We start from the raw sequence: 16,471 nt of genomic DNA, 5'->3' as shown, positions 1-16,471 counted from the left end.
AGGGACGGAGCCCACAACCTGGGCATGTGCCCTGACCAGGAATTGAACCTCGACCTCCTGTATCATAGGTCCATGCTCAACTGCTGAGCTACGCTGGCCAGGCTCCTGTTTTCTTTTTTTAAAAACTTTATTGATTGATTTTAGAGAGAGACAGAGAGAGAAAGAGGAACACCAATTTGTTGTTCCACTTATCTACGCACCCATTGGTTGATTCTTGTGTGTGCACTGACCCCGGCTCAAACCCGAGTCCTTGGCATATCAGGAGGATGCTCTAACCAACTTAGCTACCCAGCCACGGCCTGTATTTTATTTCTCACATTTTAAAAAATGAAAATTTTAGGGCCTGTGGAAATCTTAAATTTTGCCTAAAACAGAACAAAAGCTAAATGTTAGTAAAGTTATATCAAAAACCTTGTTTAATATTGATACTGTTATGGTGGAAGGGGCCCATGGAACAAGGGGGGCCTTTAACGGCTTGCTCTGAGGAGCAGGTGTGGGGACTGAGGCCCGGAGGCGCCGGGTGACCTGCCCGGGTCGCACGGCAGGCGAGGCGGGCGAGGCGCGCGCCGGGGGTCCGGAGGCGCCCGGAGGCCCCGCGGCCGCGCCAGCCCCGCCGGACGGCGCTGGAGGAGAAGGGGCGCTGCGGCCGGCGGCGGGCAGGGGGCGGGCGAGGAGCCCCGCGCACACGGCCCGCGAAGCGCGGGGGGCGGGCGTGCGTCTGAGGACCGCGCGGGTGTCACTGCGGCGCCGCGTGCGTGCGTGGGAGCGGCCGGCTGTCCGCGGAGTCCCGGCGTCCTGACGCCCGGCGGGGCCGCGGAGCCGGAGGCGGGGCGGGGGCGCGGCCAGGGGGGCCCGAGCCGGGGCTGGTCCGGTTCCGGTCGGATCCAGAAGCGGCGCCCGCAGCGTCCGCCCGGCCCGGCCCGGCCGCCGAGGTGAGTCCCGCGCCGCGCGGCGGCCGGCGAGCCGAGGGTCCCGGCGACACCCGGCTCGGCGCCGCGGCTTTGGGGTGGGGTCTCCCGAAAGGGTGGGAAGTGCTGGCGCCGGCCTGGCCTCGCGCGGGCCTCAGGCATCCGAGGCTGACAGCCCATAAATGGGGCGCGGCAGCGGGAATTGGGTGGGGTTTTTGCGGGGGGGGGGTCTGATTTAGTGCCCGGAGCTGGGACCTGGAGTCCAAATATCCGCGCGGGGGGAGGTTAACCGTAGTCCAGACCTCCCCACCCCCTCCCAGAAAGGGGCATCGCCTCCACTCCAGGCACCACACCCGGCCTGAGCTGTCCGTCCTGCGGTCTGGCCGAGTGTCCTCCTGGAAGGCGTTCAGAGCGCATGTCCCTGCAGGCTGCACGCAGCTCATCGCTCCTGGAAGCTTCCCGCAGTGGCAGGGACTCAGACCTGAGAGCCAGGGCAGGGCTCTGGAGGTCTTTCTGGGAGAGGGGACCCCCAGCTGGGCCTGGAAGTATCAGGAACTGGGGGACCCACTCAGGGGCACCCTGGGAGCAAAGGAGAATAGGGAATACTGAGGAGAGCCCCCCCCCCCCATGGGGCCCAGCCCTGCCCTGGCCAGTCACCCTGTAGCTAGGGCCCTGGGTGGGGAGAGGGCTGTGTGCCAAGCTCCCGTAGGACCCCTGCATGAACACCCTCTGTGTAGAGTGTGGGTTTTGGCCTGGCACTCAGGGCCCCTCCAGCCTCCCCTTTCCCTGCCCACCCCTTCAATCTGCACAGCTCTTCTGTTTTGTAGGCTCTGGGTCTGCGGTCACCTGTCTCACCCCTGCTTCTTTCTCAGCTCATAACCCTTCTTCCAGGAAACTTTCCCTGACACCCAGGCTGAGTTGGGTGGCTCCTCTGCCTGCTGGCACCCCTGCCCAGGCCCCCTGTCCTTGTCCCTTTTGTGCAGGGCTGCAGCACCACCAGTAGACCAGGAGCTCCCGGAGGGGTTGTCAAGCCGCATCTGTGCCCTGCCCCAGCCCCGTCTGAGTTGAATCGAGGACCACCTGCTGTCTACTCCCCACACACACTCTGCCCTCTGGCCTGCAGCCATGGCGCCCCTGCTCGCCCTGTTCCTGGTGGGCCTGGTGGGCCTACCTCTGGGTGAGACAGATGGAGGATGGAGGGCTGGGCAGACCATGTTTGGGCAGGTGGGCGGGAAGTGGGGAGGGAACCAGAATTTCTGCTGACCACCTCTTTGCCTACTCTTCTGCCCTGGGAAGGTGTTGGAACTGGGGGTCTGATGGGCCTGAGGAGGGGCTCTCCCTGTTTGGTGACCTCCCTCCCCCTCCTGCCCCATTCTTGGCCCCCAGCCCAGGCTCTGGACTGCCATGTGTGTGCCTACAATGGGGAGAACTGTTTCAACCCCATGCGCTGCCCATCCATGGTCACCTACTGCATGACCACACGTACCTGTGAGTCAGTGGGATGTCCCCACAGCCCTTCCTGGGGAGACTGAATGGGGAGGCTCCCACCTGCCCCTGGGAGTATGAGGGAGACTGAGGGAGGAGGCTCTCACCTGCCCTGGGATTCTTTCTGGGATCCCCCAGCTGAGAGGGAACCTGCCCTAATGGTCTGCATGCTGGGGTTGGGCCAACCTGGGGTCGTGGCCCTTCTCAGGGTCCCAGCCAGCCTCCTGCCCTTTGCACCTCTGCAGACTACACCCCAACCAGGATGAAGGTGAGCAAGTCCTGCGTGCCCAGCTGCTTTGAGACTGTGTATGATGGCTACTCCAAGCATGCCTCCACCACCTCCTGCTGCCAGTATGACCTCTGTAATGGTGCTGGCCTCACTGCCCCAGGGACCCTGGCCCTGGCCCCCATACTCCTGACCATCCTCTGGGGTCTGTTTTGAAACCCTGCCTGCCCCCCTTCCCCTGAAGACCCGCTCAAGGGTGAAGCTCTGAGAGGGACAGCCCCACCCTCTCACCTTGCACACCCCATCCACCCTCTGCCCTTCCCAGACCCCCTCAACCACACCCAGGATTGTCTGCCAGAGGACCCTTGACTTCTCTGAACCACCATGGGGCCTTGCTACCAGGTCATGACCTTTCTATTTCAAAAGGTGGGTGTGGGGCTGGGCCTTCTGAAGGTGTGTGGCACTTCTTGGTCCTAGGATGGGGCACCCAGCAATGTGTGCTATTTATGGGGGCCTTTGGTCGGCCAAGGAGCACTTGTTTGCAGGGAGATGTGCCCCACCTTCCTGGTAGCCCTGGGGGAAGTTGTGATGTGAGGGCTGTGCGGGAAGGCCTTTGTCCCCAGCTGTCCTAGGAAGGAGTGTTGGACTTTGTGTTAGCTAGGATGAGGATCTCAAGGTCTGGGGGTTCTTACTAAATGCTGTCCTTGCTAAATGTAAAGTGTAGCTCAGTATTTTGCACACACAGCTGTAACTGAATGAGCTTAACCAGAACCACACTGAATAAGTTTAGCCAACTGCAAAAAGGAAATCCATATGTAATTAACCAAATAGTGTATAAAAGCAATAACTGAGCCTTTCCTTCAGAAACCAGACTTTGGTTGTGAATCCCATCTCCTTTACTTGTAAGTAAATAAAACTACCTAGACAGCCAGGTCTCATTCTTGAATAGAGTACCCCCAAGTGGTCAGCGCCTTAAGTTCCATAGCATGGGGAGGAGGTGGTTCTGCCGCAAGAGGCCCCTCCAGACCCAGAAGCTGTGTCCTGGTCTGAGGAGGGATCTGTCCCTTCTTGCTTAGCCAGACTCTTGAGTTGCGCCACTCCCCACCCAAGGGCTTGGTTAATGTAACAGCCTGGGGCTATATTTGGTTGCTCCAAAGAGCTAACTCCAGGGCTATTTTGGGCTGGAATGGCAGGGAGCTGGGCAAGGGGCCACCCTAGGTCTGTTTTTCAGGCTCCACAGAGCCACCTGGACCTGACCCTGCTCCTTTAGGGGGAGACTGAACTATTACCCCGCCCTGGAGGGGACACATCCAACTAAGTCAGGCAGCCTTGGGGAGCAGGCTCGAATCATTATGGGAGAGCTGGGCAGGGGTGGGCTCGGCCTATCGAGGAGAGGAGGCCCTGTAGGATCATGCTCACGCCCGCCTGCCTGGCACTGCCCGGATTTCCTCTGCACCCTCACTCAGAGTGACCCCTGCCCCGGCTGGCCTGCTGCAGGATCCTGGCAGAACAAGTGCTGACCTTGACCCCAAGGCAATGGAGGCCACCTGAGGGTCCTGTGGGCCCAACTCTGCCCACTGGAAGGGCAGGAACTCCATCCCCCTGCTGAAGTTAGAGCCACTGTCCTCCACTCTCTTGAGGTTGGAGCATCTTTTGTAAGGCAGGTCTCCCAGTGTTGGGGCTTGGTGAGGGCTGGGGAAGGACCCTGATAAAGTACTTTAGGATTCTGAGGCAGGGTTTCTGAGCTGTGGGGGTAAACTGCCCTGTGATGGTTCCCATTGAAGAGCCGATGGGTCTTTGGTGAAGTGCCTGCAGTGAATGGTAGTCTTTGCCGAGTTACCCTTCTGGAAATCTGGAAGGGTGGAGTGGAGGTGATAGGGGAGGGGAGGTCAAAGCCCTGAGGACATGGATAAGGAGCCCCTCAGCACAAGGGGGAGACACTGGCCTCCTAGCATGCGTCTCCTAGCAGTGATGAAGTGTTTAGACTGTTTGGAAGGTGCTCAAACTGGGAGCAACTTAAGTGCAGGCTAGTCCAGAGGTGCTGGTCCAGGGGGGACAGCCCAACTGGGGTCCTTCTGGAAGGATGTGGAAGAACGGGGTTCAGCAGCTGCCTTGGGAAGCCTGCACAGCTGCAAACATTGGCATAGAGCAATTCTGCCTGGTGCCTCAGAGGGGGACAGTGAGCAGAGCCCAGGTGGGACAGCTCCCGCCTACTTGGGGTTCCCGAGACTACTGGGAGACCACCCCACAGGCAGGCTGGGGAAGAGTAACATAGGCTGAGCCCTGACCTGGTCACATGCTGAGTCCTGATCTTGGGCACAAGCTGTACACTGACCCAGAGGGAGGGTGCTGGCCTCTAAGCACACAGGCACCCTAGACAGAGTCAGCCCAGACCCTGGCTGGGCCACATCCCTCCCACCCTAAGTAGACAGTTGAACTTTGCAGAAAGTTTCAGCCCAGGTCTCCCCAGAGGGGCTCTACAGAAACTCTGGGAGGAGCAAATGTCCAGGGCCAGGTGTGTGCTCTGGGTGCAAAGCAAGGGCGGAGCCCCTGGGTCTGAGGACAGGAAGGAGTTGGGCTGGGCTGGACCAAGACAAAGGAATTGGCTAGACCTGAGGAGGAACCTAGGGTGTGTGGTAGGTGGGTGCCTAATCCAGTTAGCTCACCTGCATCAATGCCCTATTGCAGCGAGGTGAAGTGCAAAATCAGACAGGCCCATCCCAGCCTTGGCTCACCCAGCCCTCTCAGTGACTGCCTGTCAGACAGCTGCTAGTAGCCTCAGTCTCACATCCACAGTGCAGTCCTGAGGGCTGGTACCTCCGGAGCTGTAGTGCTGAGAGAGACCTAGGGCCCTATCCAGTGCCCATGAGACACAAGCCCTCCCAGTTGTAGGCGAAGAACAGATCCCAAATGAGCTGATCCGTGATCCCCCAGGAAAGCTGGGGAGGGGGGGTGTCCCAGGACAGTTAGAATTTCAACCGTGGGGGGAAGGGCACCTCTGCAGCAGGAACATTTGGAGTTTGAGTGGGGTGCAGTGGAGCCCTGAGTGAGTCTGAGCACAGCCCAGCAAGACCATGGCCTTGACCACTCTGCTAAAGGCCTCAGGGCTGCATCTACCACCCCATGCCAGGGTTTGCTCTGGCATCTGTGGTGCTTGAAGGTGGCAGTGGTGACAGGCAGTTACACCCTGGGAGGCTGAGGTGCAGGCATCCTAGGGATGTGTGTGTGTGTGGTGGGGAAGCAGTGGCTGGAGCCACCCATGAATCATCAGACCCAAATTCACCCGCTCCTGCCTGAACCTTGGCCCAGGGACTTCCCATCAATTTCCTGACCTGCAATGGGGCCAGGTGAGCCCTGCCTGAGGGGCAGCCTCATTAGAGATCAAGGTGGACACCCGGATTAGTGTTCCCAAGGTGACCCTGGCCCGTCTTCACCTCCACCCTCCATCTAGGACCTTTCTGTTGATTCAGTACTTTTCCTCTTTGTCTCCTTAAGCCTCTGAGCCTCTGCAGCTGGTTACCCACAAAGCAACGTGCCCCCATCACTACAAACTGCCTTACCCGTAACCACCTCAAAGGGGCTGGGAGGTGGGACCCTGGAACCTGGGGGAACTTGGACCCAGAGCCACTAGACCAGGGATCTGCCCTGGAGATAGAAGTGGGGACCCAAGGCAGGAGGGTGCCTGAGAGAGGCAGGAGTCAGGGGGTGGCTGAGACCCCTACCCCCTGCCACTCTCTCCCAGGCAGCATGGGGGGCCTTCCAGGCACAGGTGTGTGTCCCAGGTGGAGGGAAGGAGGGAGGTGAAGGACTCCAGGGGGAATTACCAATGGAGTGAGGACTCCCAAACTCTAAGATGGGGGGGTGACAGGGAGCGGGGAGGCGGAGAAATGAGGAAGAGGGTGGAGAAGTCCCCACAGAGGACCGGGAAGCCCAGGTGGAGGCGGGAGGGCCCAAGTGGGGGCGGCTCTTCAAACCTCTACCACCCTCGGGAAACCAGATCGCGCTAATCTGTCAGCTGACTGGTCTGGTGGCTGTGCTGGGTGTCCACTATCCCTGCAGGCAGGCCAAGTACAAGCACCGAGTGGCTGTGTGGGGACTGGACCATGCAGGGGACATGGCTAGTGCTGCTGGCCCTGGTGCTGGCTTTTTGTGGAGAGCTCGGTGAGAGGCGAGGATGGTGTGAGGGGGACAGCCCAGCTGGGACAGGGAGAGGAAGAAAGCAGGGAGGTGCCTGGCTGGAGTGACTCGGTTGAGCATTGTTCTGTGCACCAAAAGGCTGCTGATTCAATTCCTGGTCAGGGCACATACCTGGGTTGCAGGTTTGATCCCTGGTTGGGGTGCGTGCAGAGGGCAGCCGATCGATGTTTCTCTCTTCTCCTCCCTCTCTCTGAGCACGTCCAGTGATGAGGGTTTAAAAAAGGAGCAGGGAGGCTGGGGAGTGGTGGTGGTGCTGCCTGGTTCAGGGAGAGGAAAGAGATGGAGGGGGGTGGGGCAGCACGGAGGGGGCGTGGGGGTGAGGAGGGGTGTGCTGTGAGGGGGTTGCCCCTCAGCGCTGAGGCTGGCTAGGTGGGCTTGGGTCACCAGCAAATGCCCTGGGTGCCAGCTGGGGAACTGCCCTTCACCAGGGGCCACAGGCAGCTCCACAGTTGGGGCCATGGTGCAGGGCAGGGTGTGCGGCAGGTCTCACAGGTGCCCTGGGCAGACAAGGTAGTTGCTGGTGGTGGCAGAGGACAGGCAGAGGGAAGCAAACACAGACATATGCGCAGGGGCGAGCATCTGAGAAAACAACTGAGGAGACATTCCAGCCACTCGGGGCCCCCACACCCAACCACAGGAGCTGGGTCCCAGCTAGATGACATGGTTCTGCCCATTTCTGAGGGAAACTGAGGTTAGCCAGAGAGACACAGTGACACCCTATAGGGGTGGAGAAGCCTGTGGCCTCAAAGTGTCAGTGGGCTGCTTGGGCTCCTGTGTAGGGGTAGGGCACTGTAGCAGGACGAGGAATGGCTGTGCCCCACCCCTGCTGCAGTGCAGCCTGACCTGCCTGAGTCTCCCTGGGTCCCTGCTTTGTTAGGACAGTCTCTGCAGGTACACCAGGCCCAGCTTAGCCCACCCTTACCCTGCAGACACTGGTGCCTCCCCCACATGGCCAAAGCCACTTCATCCCCACCTTGGGAGCCCACCTCCCCCAGGGCCACACACTGCCTTGGGACTTTTAGTTTTGCCTGGTGGGTAACTGGGCCCTGGGTGACACTGTCCCCTCAAGCCTGGGCCTCCAGGACAGAGGGCTTGGGAGGGGCAGGGCCTGCCTGAGTGCCTCCTTATCACTTCCCACCCAGCAGGGCTCTGCAATGCACCTATCAGGAGCCCACAGGGGTGTCCAGCTGTGTCATCATTGCCACCTGCAATGCCAATGAAACCATGCTCAAGACCACACTCTACTCCCTGCAGATAGGTCAGTGGCGCTGGGCTGGCTGGGCTGGCAGGGCTACAGTCCCAGGCCCCCCTCCCCTGCTAGTGAGGATCCCTGTGCTGGCTGCTGCGTGCGTAGTGGGCACTCAGTTGGTAGAAGGCATGGGGGCTGGACCACTCAGGGAATGAAATGGGATGGTGACCCCACAGTGGGTCCCAACACTGGTGCTCTCTGCCCACAGTGTACCCCTCCCTGGGGGATGCAAAGGTGACTAAGTCTTGCACCAACAACCCAGCAAGTGTGTGCCCTCAGATGTGGATGGCACTGGCCTAACTTGGCCTGTGTCATGCTGTTAACACTGAGCTATGCAATGTGGACGGGACGCCTGCCCTGGGTAGCCTCTGTGCTCTGGCCCCCACCCCCCTCCCAGCCCTGAATGCCCTTGAAGAAGCTTGCCCACCTGCATCAGGCATCCTGAGTCTCCTCTCTGGGGTGGGGAGGGTCTCCACCTGCATCTCTGGTGCCATCACTAGGCCTGTGTCCCCTCTACCCCTCCATCTCCCCATCTGCCTCTGCCCAGCCTTCCAGGCTCTGCAGCTCTCTCTCCTCACACATCATTGTTCCCACCTCTCTCCCTGAGGAAATGAGGATGGTCAGTAGGCCTGGGACATTCACATAGACCAGACAGGACTCTGCCCTCTGAACACTCGGGCATAGATGCCTGACTGGGGTGGGGCAGGAAATGGGGCTCCATGTGCAGGAGCACCACCACACCCACCAGAGCCAGGGCAGGGCCTCACATGATGGAGAAATTGGTTAGCTAGAGGAGGGCACACCATCCAGGTGGAGGGCAGGTCTAGGCCAGCCAGAAGTGGCCCAGGATCAGGTTATGGCTCCATGAAGCACCCCACTGCACGTTCCCCTGGCCTCATGGTCAGGCCTGTGAAGACATAGCAGAAGGTGCTGAGAGGTGGCTGGCAGGGGGAATCCCTGAGCGTCTACCTGCCTTCTCCAGAAAGTCCTCCTGGGCCCCACTTTGAGTATTCAGGGAAACCCAAGCTCCAGCGTGGAGGGGACAGTCACTTCACCTTGGACTTAGGCTAACACCAAATCCTCCAGACCATCTCCCCAGTCACCTAATAGGACTCTTGTCCCCAGAGGGCTGCCTGGGCCTATGTCTGGGTTGAGACCACACATACCACATACACACAAGGTTGTGTCCCTTCTCCTGGTGGCTTCTCCCACCTGGAGCACGCTCCCTCCACATGTGGCTGACTTTCGTTAACTACTGCCTCCCTCTTTGCAAATGCTTTCCTTTTGTTTCCTTGAAACCCTCCCTTAGCCCGTACAACTTGTCCCAGCCCACAGGCCAGGTCACTTCTGTCAGGCTGCCCAGGTAGGTGGAGAACCTGGGTTTCAGCAATACCCTAGCTATAAACCACCAACCTGCCACACAACCTTGGCCGGGCCACACTCTCTCCAGACCCCTTTCCCATTGCTGAATGCCTGTTGCAAATCCAACTGTTTCCAGCCACCCTTTCTGTCCCAGGCCCACAGAGCCAAGCGTTCCTGGGCAGTGCTCCCCATCACTCGCCTGCTTCATGTCCTGGGGGCTCCCACTTCCTTGCCCTTTTCAAGGGAACAGCCCTTATACTCAAGACTCCCCCTACCCCCACCAGGAGCCTGGGGGCATGGATCCAGAGTCTAGGGTACAACCTCCCAAGGCCCCTATAGGATCATGGGACTTGACCCTTAGAACAAACTGGAAACTGGGCTAGGCATCCTCAACTGGGAGCTGGGCAGGGGTTGGTACAACTCCTTTCTGACCTTAGTCCCATGTTCTGTGGAACGGGGACAAGTCCTGCCCTGCCAACTGGGTCCCTCAGCTCACAAGAGCCCTATAAGCCTGGACAGCCCCCCACACCAGAACACACCCCTGTAAGTGTCCCCTGCTTCTCCAGAGGGTCAGGGTTTCAAAATGAGGAACTTGCCCAGCATGCTCACAGTTTAAGGCCCTTTAATCTTAGGCTTTCTTTAAATAGAACAAACACTGAGGCTTTTCCATGGTGGCTTTAAGGCAGACAGTGTGGGGTCAGGTGTCGCTGTGCTCCTGGCTCTAGCTGGTGGTGGGCCTCCAGGATAGGGTGGAAAGAAGGCAGGTCCGGGCTCTAGCTGCTCTGGCCTGCCCCATGGGCCAGCGGGTGCACAGGCAGGTGGCCGCACAGGCAGGTAGCAGCAGTCACACTCCCAGGGCCCTGAGCCCAGTGTTCCCAGCCAGCCAGGGAGCCAAGGCCATCTTGCAGAGCCCGGGCTTGGGCTTTCTTGCTCGGTGATCTCAGCCAGTTCCTGCCTCTCCACACCTCCCTTTCCCCAGCTGCTGGGTGAGGCATTAGGCTGGAGTGGGTGGGCTTGGCCAGCATACCAGCAGGCTGTTGACTCCATCAGGAAGCCCTGAGAACAGCTGCCAGGGCAGGCCACTGTAGCAAAGCGGAGAAGACCCCTCCCCAGACCATCTAGGGAGGCAGGCCCCTCAGAGGAAGGAAAAAGGAGGCAGCAGGACAGGATGTGAGGCAAGGACAGCCCAGTGGGAGGCCAGAGAGGGCAGGGCCACCCGTGGTCACACAGCACGCCCCTACAGGACCGAGGAATGCAGACAGGCGAAGGTGGGATGTAGAGGGCACCCAGGCAGAATCCCACTCCCTGTTCCATTCTCTCCTGGGCAGCAGGTCCTGACTAGGACATTCCCCAGCTATAGGAAGCTCGCCACTTCCACAGGAGCCCCCATGCCGTCTGACCCCAGCTACAGGCCCTGTCCCTACCCAAGGGTAGCCCAGTTGGCCAGACCTCCCACATAAGGACCCTCCAGTCAGTCTGCCTGGCCTCTGACTGTTAAAGACTCTGCCCTAAGCCTGCTGCTCCCTCACCTGCAGCCAGAGGGATTTGCCTTGAGATGCTGGCAGTTTCTCACTACACCCAAATCAGGCACGGGCCCTACCTCCCCCACCCAGCTCCAACTGCAGGCTCTGGTGCTCAGTGTAGTTGCAGGTGGTCCCTGTGCTCAGAGCAGTCACTGGACTTGGGCCTACGGAAGCCTGGCTCCCCATACCACTCACAGTCCTAATGCCAAGGGCCTTGGGCCTCCCACTTTATCCATAGGCCTATGTCACCTCATCCCATGCTCAGTGTGGGAGGATCACAGAGGGGTGTCAATAATGGGGGAGGGGTCCGGCCGGGCATAGCTCAGCAGTTGAGCATGGACCTAGGTAGCATCCAGGAGATCACGGTTCGATTCCTGGTCAGGGTACATGCCTAGGTTGCGGGCTTGATCCCCAGTTGGGGGAGTGCAGGAGGCAGCCGATCAATGACTCTCTCATTGTTGATGTTTCTATCTCTCTCCCTCTCTCTGAAATCAATAAAGATATATTTTTAAAAATAAATAAATTAAATAACAGGGGAAGGGAAAGGAGGCTGAGAGGGTCAAGGGGGCTGGGTTGGTCACAAGGCTACTCCAAGCTCAGAGAGCCCAGCCTGGCCAGCCCATTCGGCACTCTCCGCTCCCTGGCAGGTGGGGGATGGGAGGACAACTGCCCCAGGTAAAGGCTGGCGAGGCAGGGAGTGGTCAATGGTCCTTGACAACATCCCTGAGCCCGCTCTCCACCCGCAGCAGCTGGCTGCTGGCTTCGTTGTAGGCAATCCAGTGCTGTACGTCTTCCGGCAGCTCAGGGGGCTTCACCTGCAGGGGGAGAGTAGGGTGAGGCTCCTAGGAGCCCTCCACTGCCACAGCAACAAACAGGGGTACAGGGAGGGTCATCCAGCTAGGCTTCTGCCTTCACACCTCTGGGCCTCTGCTGATACTGTCCCCAGCCCCAGATGGCTTCCTCCCCCCCACCCTCCTGGGCCCTCAGTGGTTAAACTTTCCTCATCCTAGCTCTCAAGACACTGCTCTCCTTTATCAGGCCTGCGTCTCCCAGAGCTATACCTGAGCTCTCCATGTGTCCCCAGAACTCAGGTAAAAACCTGAGGCCAGGTAGTTGGAGAGGGTGACAGGAGGTGGGAAACTCAGAGGAGCCAGAGGCCTTCAGAGTCAGAAAGAACAGGGGGCGGAGGGCGTGGGGGGGGGGGGAGTGCTGGCAAGGGCTTGTGGTGAGCCCCTCTTTCTTGAGGGCACCATGAGGAACGGAGCTTGTCCTCCCAGGTCCGCTCGGGCCTGACCACTGCATTTCCAGTTTTGCCCACTCGGCCTCTGTTTTGTGGTGGAGTGACAGGCAAAATGCTGGGCCAGGCCTGGTGGGTCAGAGGCTTCACCAACTGGCTTTGGGAGCTCCCAGGGATAAGGCAAGAGCCCCAGGTAAATGCCCACCCGTCTCAGGTAATCCAGAAGGCCAGGCAGAGCTGCTCAGAGCTGGAGCCCTAGCCTTCCCTGCAGGTAGGGGAGCTGCCCTTTTCACAGGACAAGTCTGGGCTCAGGCTCTACTCCAAGTCCAGGCCTGGCTCTTGGGAGCACTCTCCTCCTAGCCCAGCTGTCCCCCCAAGACCACGCCACCTCATGCCAGCCTTGCAGGACCTCTGGGCACTGGGCTCAGCCAGCCCCACACTAAACCCGAGATTCCACCTGGGACTCCCAGGGCTCAGGCTGGAAACTTGGCGACTCCTGGCCATCCCTTGGCCCTCCTGTCGCCAGCTGGGTGTCCTTAGCATGTCCCTGCCATGTTGTGTTGTCAGCCCTCTCACTTGGACCTCACCCATCAGCCCAAGTTAGCCTCCAGCCCACATAGCAGCCTCCCATATAGGAAAGTGGCCTTGACTCCCTTTCTCTGCCTTCTGGTCACAGCTCTCAGCCCATCGACTTACAGCCTTGATGGCCACCCCCTCCCGGCCTCCTGACACATGAAAGGACACACAGAACATCTCTGTGCCAATGGGGATGGGGGAGATCCAGGCCCTTTGGTTGTGTTCCTGGCTCAACAGAAACAGAAAACCAGGGAGCTGTGCCTGTGGCCTGCTGTGCAGCCTCTGGCAGTTCCCCTCCTTCTCTGAGCCTGTTTCCCCACATGGGGAAACACTGACTTCTCACAACTAAGGTGAGGCAGTGTCCCTCCTTTCTCAGAGAGGGCAGTGCCTTGCCTGAGGGTACCAGGGGCTGGGACAGGCCCAGCTTAGACATGGAAGTTCCAGGCAAGTTTTCAGGAACCCACGTGCAGCAGGAGCTGCCCTTGCAAACCTGGCTGCAGCAACACCCTGACTGTCCCCAGGCCCCGGGGTTGCCAGGCTGCAGGAGCCCAATCTGCTGTCCTGGGAGGAGCTGGCCCTGGGGGAGGGGCCTTGAGCCCCAGGCAGCACTGTGGCTTTTTCTCTCCAACAGGAAAAAGCAGAAAGGCCTGCAGCTCTCCAGGACTCAATCCTCCAATGCCAAACCCAGGGGACGGTGACCCAGTCCCTCAGCTCTAAGCTGGGTGAAAGGGGGAATCTCCAGTCTTGAGAACTCGCAGCAACGTCCTCTCACTGACTCCCTCTCTTCCCATACACACTATGTTCAGAACCAAGGACCAGAGAGGGTGGCTCCACATTCCAAGACACACAACACAGCCTGCTGGGAGAGGCCTGGTCTGGGCTTCCCTGTTCCGGAAAAGGTGGCAAATGGTCATGGAATCTTAAGGGGCCAGGTTAAGAAGTGGCAGGGGGAAACAAGCGCACTCCAGTTATGAAGAGATTATTTGGGACCCTGGGAGCTCCTAGGAAGAACATCAGTAAAGGAGGCCCTGGGCCCAAAGGAAAGGTCTGGAACGGTACGCGGCAGGTCCGGCACCCGAGGGAGTAGGCCTTCACCAGGGAAGGGGGCAAGGACCAGGAGTCCTGAGGGCCCCGCGGGGTCGTGCACGGGTTGGGGGTATCTCACCCTGCGCTTGCACAGATGCTGCACAACGCGCTCAGGCGAGGTGCCCAGAACGTGCTGGCGGGAGCGCAGAAGCGCGCACACGAAGCCGTCGCGCAGGCTGATGAAGCGCGCCTCCAGGTAGAAGGCGCGGTCGTCCCAGCCCAGCAGGCGGGTGCGCACCTCGAAGGGCTCGAGCAGGCGCAGCGAGCGGCGGTAGCGCGCGCACGAGGCAGCCAGCACGGCGCGCGCCCCGAGTGCTCGCAGCGCCCCGAGCACGCCGCAGCGGGCCAGGTGCGCGGCGCGCGCCACATCAGCCTCGCGTAGGTAGCGCGCGTTGTTCATGTGCAGCAGCAGGTCCAAGTCCGAGGGCAGCACGCGGCCCGCATAGCGCTGCTCCGCCAGCAGGTCTCGGACGCGCGGCTGCAGCAGGCGCGCGCGCAGCACGGCGCACGGCACACGCACCAGGTACCATCCGTCCAGCAGCGCGAAGTAGGCGAGCGCCAAGGCCAGCAAAGGCACAAGCAGCCCCAGCATCTCGTCGGAACCCCGCCAGTCCCGAAACCCGCGAGCGCCGCACTGCCGGAGCGAACCACCCTACTAAGGCTGCTGAGGGGAGAACGGGCCTGAGGCCGCTGGAGTTGTAGGCAAGAGCCCAGCCCCCCACTGCGGGCACCCCCTTGCCCTCAGTGGTCCGCCCCGCCCCGCCCCGCCCCGCCGCGCGCGCCGCTCTCGCTTTCCCTGGGCGGGCGGGGCACGGGACTGCGCACCCAGGGCCACAGCGGCGTCTGGCGGTTGCGCTCCGTGTTGCAGGGGAAGAAGCTCCCTGAGTCGCCCGGAGGGTCTCTACTGTGCCGGGAGCCCAAGCCCCTGGCGTCTCTCCTGGTCCTTGAAGACGCGGACTAGCCCTAGTGATTCGGCCCGTGATCTGAGCAGAGTCAAAGGGTCCAGCACTTATTCAGCCCAGGCTGCGGAACTTTGTAAGAGAAATGGACACAGCCAGCCCCCAAAGGTGCTGGTTGGAGACTCTACTGGAAGCCCACCCTCCTGTACTCCAGAACCACCAGGGGCTGCCCACTTCCGCAGGGAGACACCCCTAAAGTATAAGCGGCAGATTTAGGGCGCATCACAGTCTGACCACAATACACCTTTTCAGTCCCAGCCCACCCACCTTCACCCCCAAAGATCCTGATCATCCCAACTTTATTCCCAAGCATTCCCACCTTTTGTCTCTTTAGAATCGGGAGCAAGTAACGTCTGGGGTGGAGGAGGGGAGGCGAATGACTCAGCAATGGATTCAAAGGTATCTTGCACTTGGGACTCAGCCCAGCGGACTGTGGCATACATTTTGGTGCCTGTTTCTCTTCTCTGCAAGGCTGGGGAGGGACAGAACAGAGAAGGTCAGCCCAGCTCTTTCAGCTGTCTGGCCCCCAGGGCTCTCAAATCACAGTGTTTACCAGTGACGGGCGGGGGCGGGGGTGGGGGTGGGGTGGGGGGGGCGTGTCTTCAAGTCTTCGCTGGAGTCCTGGAGTAAGAGCTCCTGGGTGCTTGCTGTGCAATCATGTAGCTGTGAGAACACATCCAGCGGCAGCTGCGGTGGTAGAGCACCTGGGCTTTCATCTAGCCCACACCAGGCCTGTGCTCAGGTTGCAGGATTCTTAGCCTCCCTCTCAAAGGAGCAGCTTTCCTGGGCAGCCCCACTCCACAGTCCCACGCTGGGGCTGGGCAGCTTGCACACACCTCTGACCTGGAAGCCCTGCTTTGGAGTATCTGAGCCTGACAATTAAGTCTCCTCTGGTCAAAACAACGATGAAGCTGGGATCAAGTCACCCCAGTGCAAGCAAGCTTCATGCCGCCAGCCCTGTGCTGTGACCACACAACTCTGTGGTCCCCTGGTGGCCTTGGTGGCTATTGTCATGATCCCCATTTTCCAGAAGAGAAGCTGAGTCTCTGAAAAGGTTATTGACCACCCTGGGACCCTGAGTCAGGAGAGACATAGCTAGGCCTGGAGTCCAGACTGGAGCAGTACAGGCTGTACCCTCCCCGTGCTGCCTGAAGCAGAAGCCAGGGCCTGGGTCTTGGGAGCAGCACTCTGGTCCTCTGGGGACAGCCTCCCAGAGGTCCCCTCCACCCTCGGCCTTCTTCATTCTTCCTGCTTTCCGTCTGTGGCACTTCTTAACTTGCGGCTTTGTGCCCTGTGCTTCCTATCCACCCCGCAGGCTGTCTGTGCATCCGTCTACCCATCCAGGAGCCAGGCCCTGCCCCAGGACAGTAATGGGGAGAACCCCCAGGCTGCCGACCTGCCTTGGTCCCGGGAGACAGCTGGAGGCTAACCACTGCGTGAGTGGTTTCTGCATCGGGCCCCAGGGTCAGGCAGAACTGCAGCGGCAGGAGCCTCCCCAAATCTGACTCCAGCGACGTAGGATGAAGCTGCTGTCCCCCGTGGGTGTGGAGGGCAAAGCATAAAACAAACAGGACTCTCCTTGAGCCTGAGCAGCTAGTGAATGCTACCTGCCAAACTTGGGACCTGCCACCCTTCCTTCTGATGTCTTCCTTGTGGGATGCCT

General features: G+C 60.0%; 3 protein-coding genes across 3 annotated transcripts; 2 read left to right on the top strand and 1 right to left on the bottom strand.

Moving 5' to 3' along the window:
- Positions 1 to 1,964: 1,964 nt before the first annotated feature.
- Positions 1,965 to 2,835, top strand: LOC107539820 (ly-6/neurotoxin-like protein 1). Its single transcript, XM_016216418.2, has 3 exons — positions 1,965 to 2,085; positions 2,295 to 2,396; positions 2,639 to 2,835. The coding sequence occupies exons 1-3, from the start codon at positions 2,034 to 2,036 to the stop codon at positions 2,833 to 2,835; spliced, it is 351 nt and encodes a 116-aa protein (XP_016071904.1). The 5' UTR covers positions 1,965 to 2,033.
- Positions 2,836 to 6,722: 3,887 nt separating this feature from the next.
- LOC107539819 (ly6/PLAUR domain-containing protein 2-like) lies at positions 6,723 to 10,365 on the top strand. The gene is given in 7 exon segments (XM_087825197.1): positions 6,723 to 6,780; positions 6,874 to 6,877; positions 7,962 to 8,074; positions 8,274 to 8,323; positions 8,326 to 8,385; positions 8,387 to 8,524; positions 10,153 to 10,365. Coding segments are annotated over 7 exon segments (636 nt in total).
- Positions 10,366 to 10,961: 596 nt separating this feature from the next.
- On the bottom strand, positions 10,962 to 14,513 carry THEM6 (thioesterase superfamily member 6). Its single transcript, XM_087825214.1, has 2 exons — positions 13,929 to 14,513; positions 10,962 to 11,765 (listed from the first exon to the last, which is right to left on the bottom strand). The coding sequence occupies exons 1-2, from the start codon at positions 14,439 to 14,441 to the stop codon at positions 11,652 to 11,654; spliced, it is 627 nt and encodes a 208-aa protein (XP_087681340.1). The 5' UTR covers positions 14,442 to 14,513; the 3' UTR covers positions 10,962 to 11,651.
- Positions 14,514 to 16,471: the final 1,958 nt, after the last annotated feature.

Source organism: Miniopterus natalensis, chromosome 16 (assembly GCF_054644295.1).
Source record: "Miniopterus natalensis isolate mMinNat1 chromosome 16, mMinNat1.hap1, whole genome shotgun sequence".
NCBI classification, from domain to species: domain Eukaryota; kingdom Metazoa; phylum Chordata; class Mammalia; order Chiroptera; family Miniopteridae; genus Miniopterus; species Miniopterus natalensis.
This window is presented reverse-complemented; position numbering and strand designations above follow the sequence as displayed.

Excerpts from the sequence above, each read along its gene's own strand:
- LOC107539820 (XM_016216418.2), top strand. The coding sequence starts at position 2,034 with ATGGCGCCCCTGCTCGCCCTGTTCCTGGTGGGCCTGGTGGGCCTACCT. Across the intron at positions 2,086-2,294 it reads CCTGGTGGGCCTACCTCTGG|CCCAGGCTCTGGACTGCCAT; the intron begins GTGAGACAGATG and ends CTTGGCCCCCAG. Across the intron at positions 2,397-2,638 it reads CTGCATGACCACACGTACCT|ACTACACCCCAACCAGGATG; the intron begins GTGAGTCAGTGG and ends GCACCTCTGCAG.
- THEM6 (XM_087825214.1), bottom strand. The coding sequence starts at position 14,441 with ATGCTGGGGCTGCTTGTGCCTTTGCTGGCCTTGGCGCTCGCCTACTTC. Across the intron at positions 11,766-13,928 it reads AGCATCTGTGCAAGCGCAGG|GTGAAGCCCCCTGAGCTGCC; the intron begins GTGAGATACCCC and ends CTCCCCCTGCAG.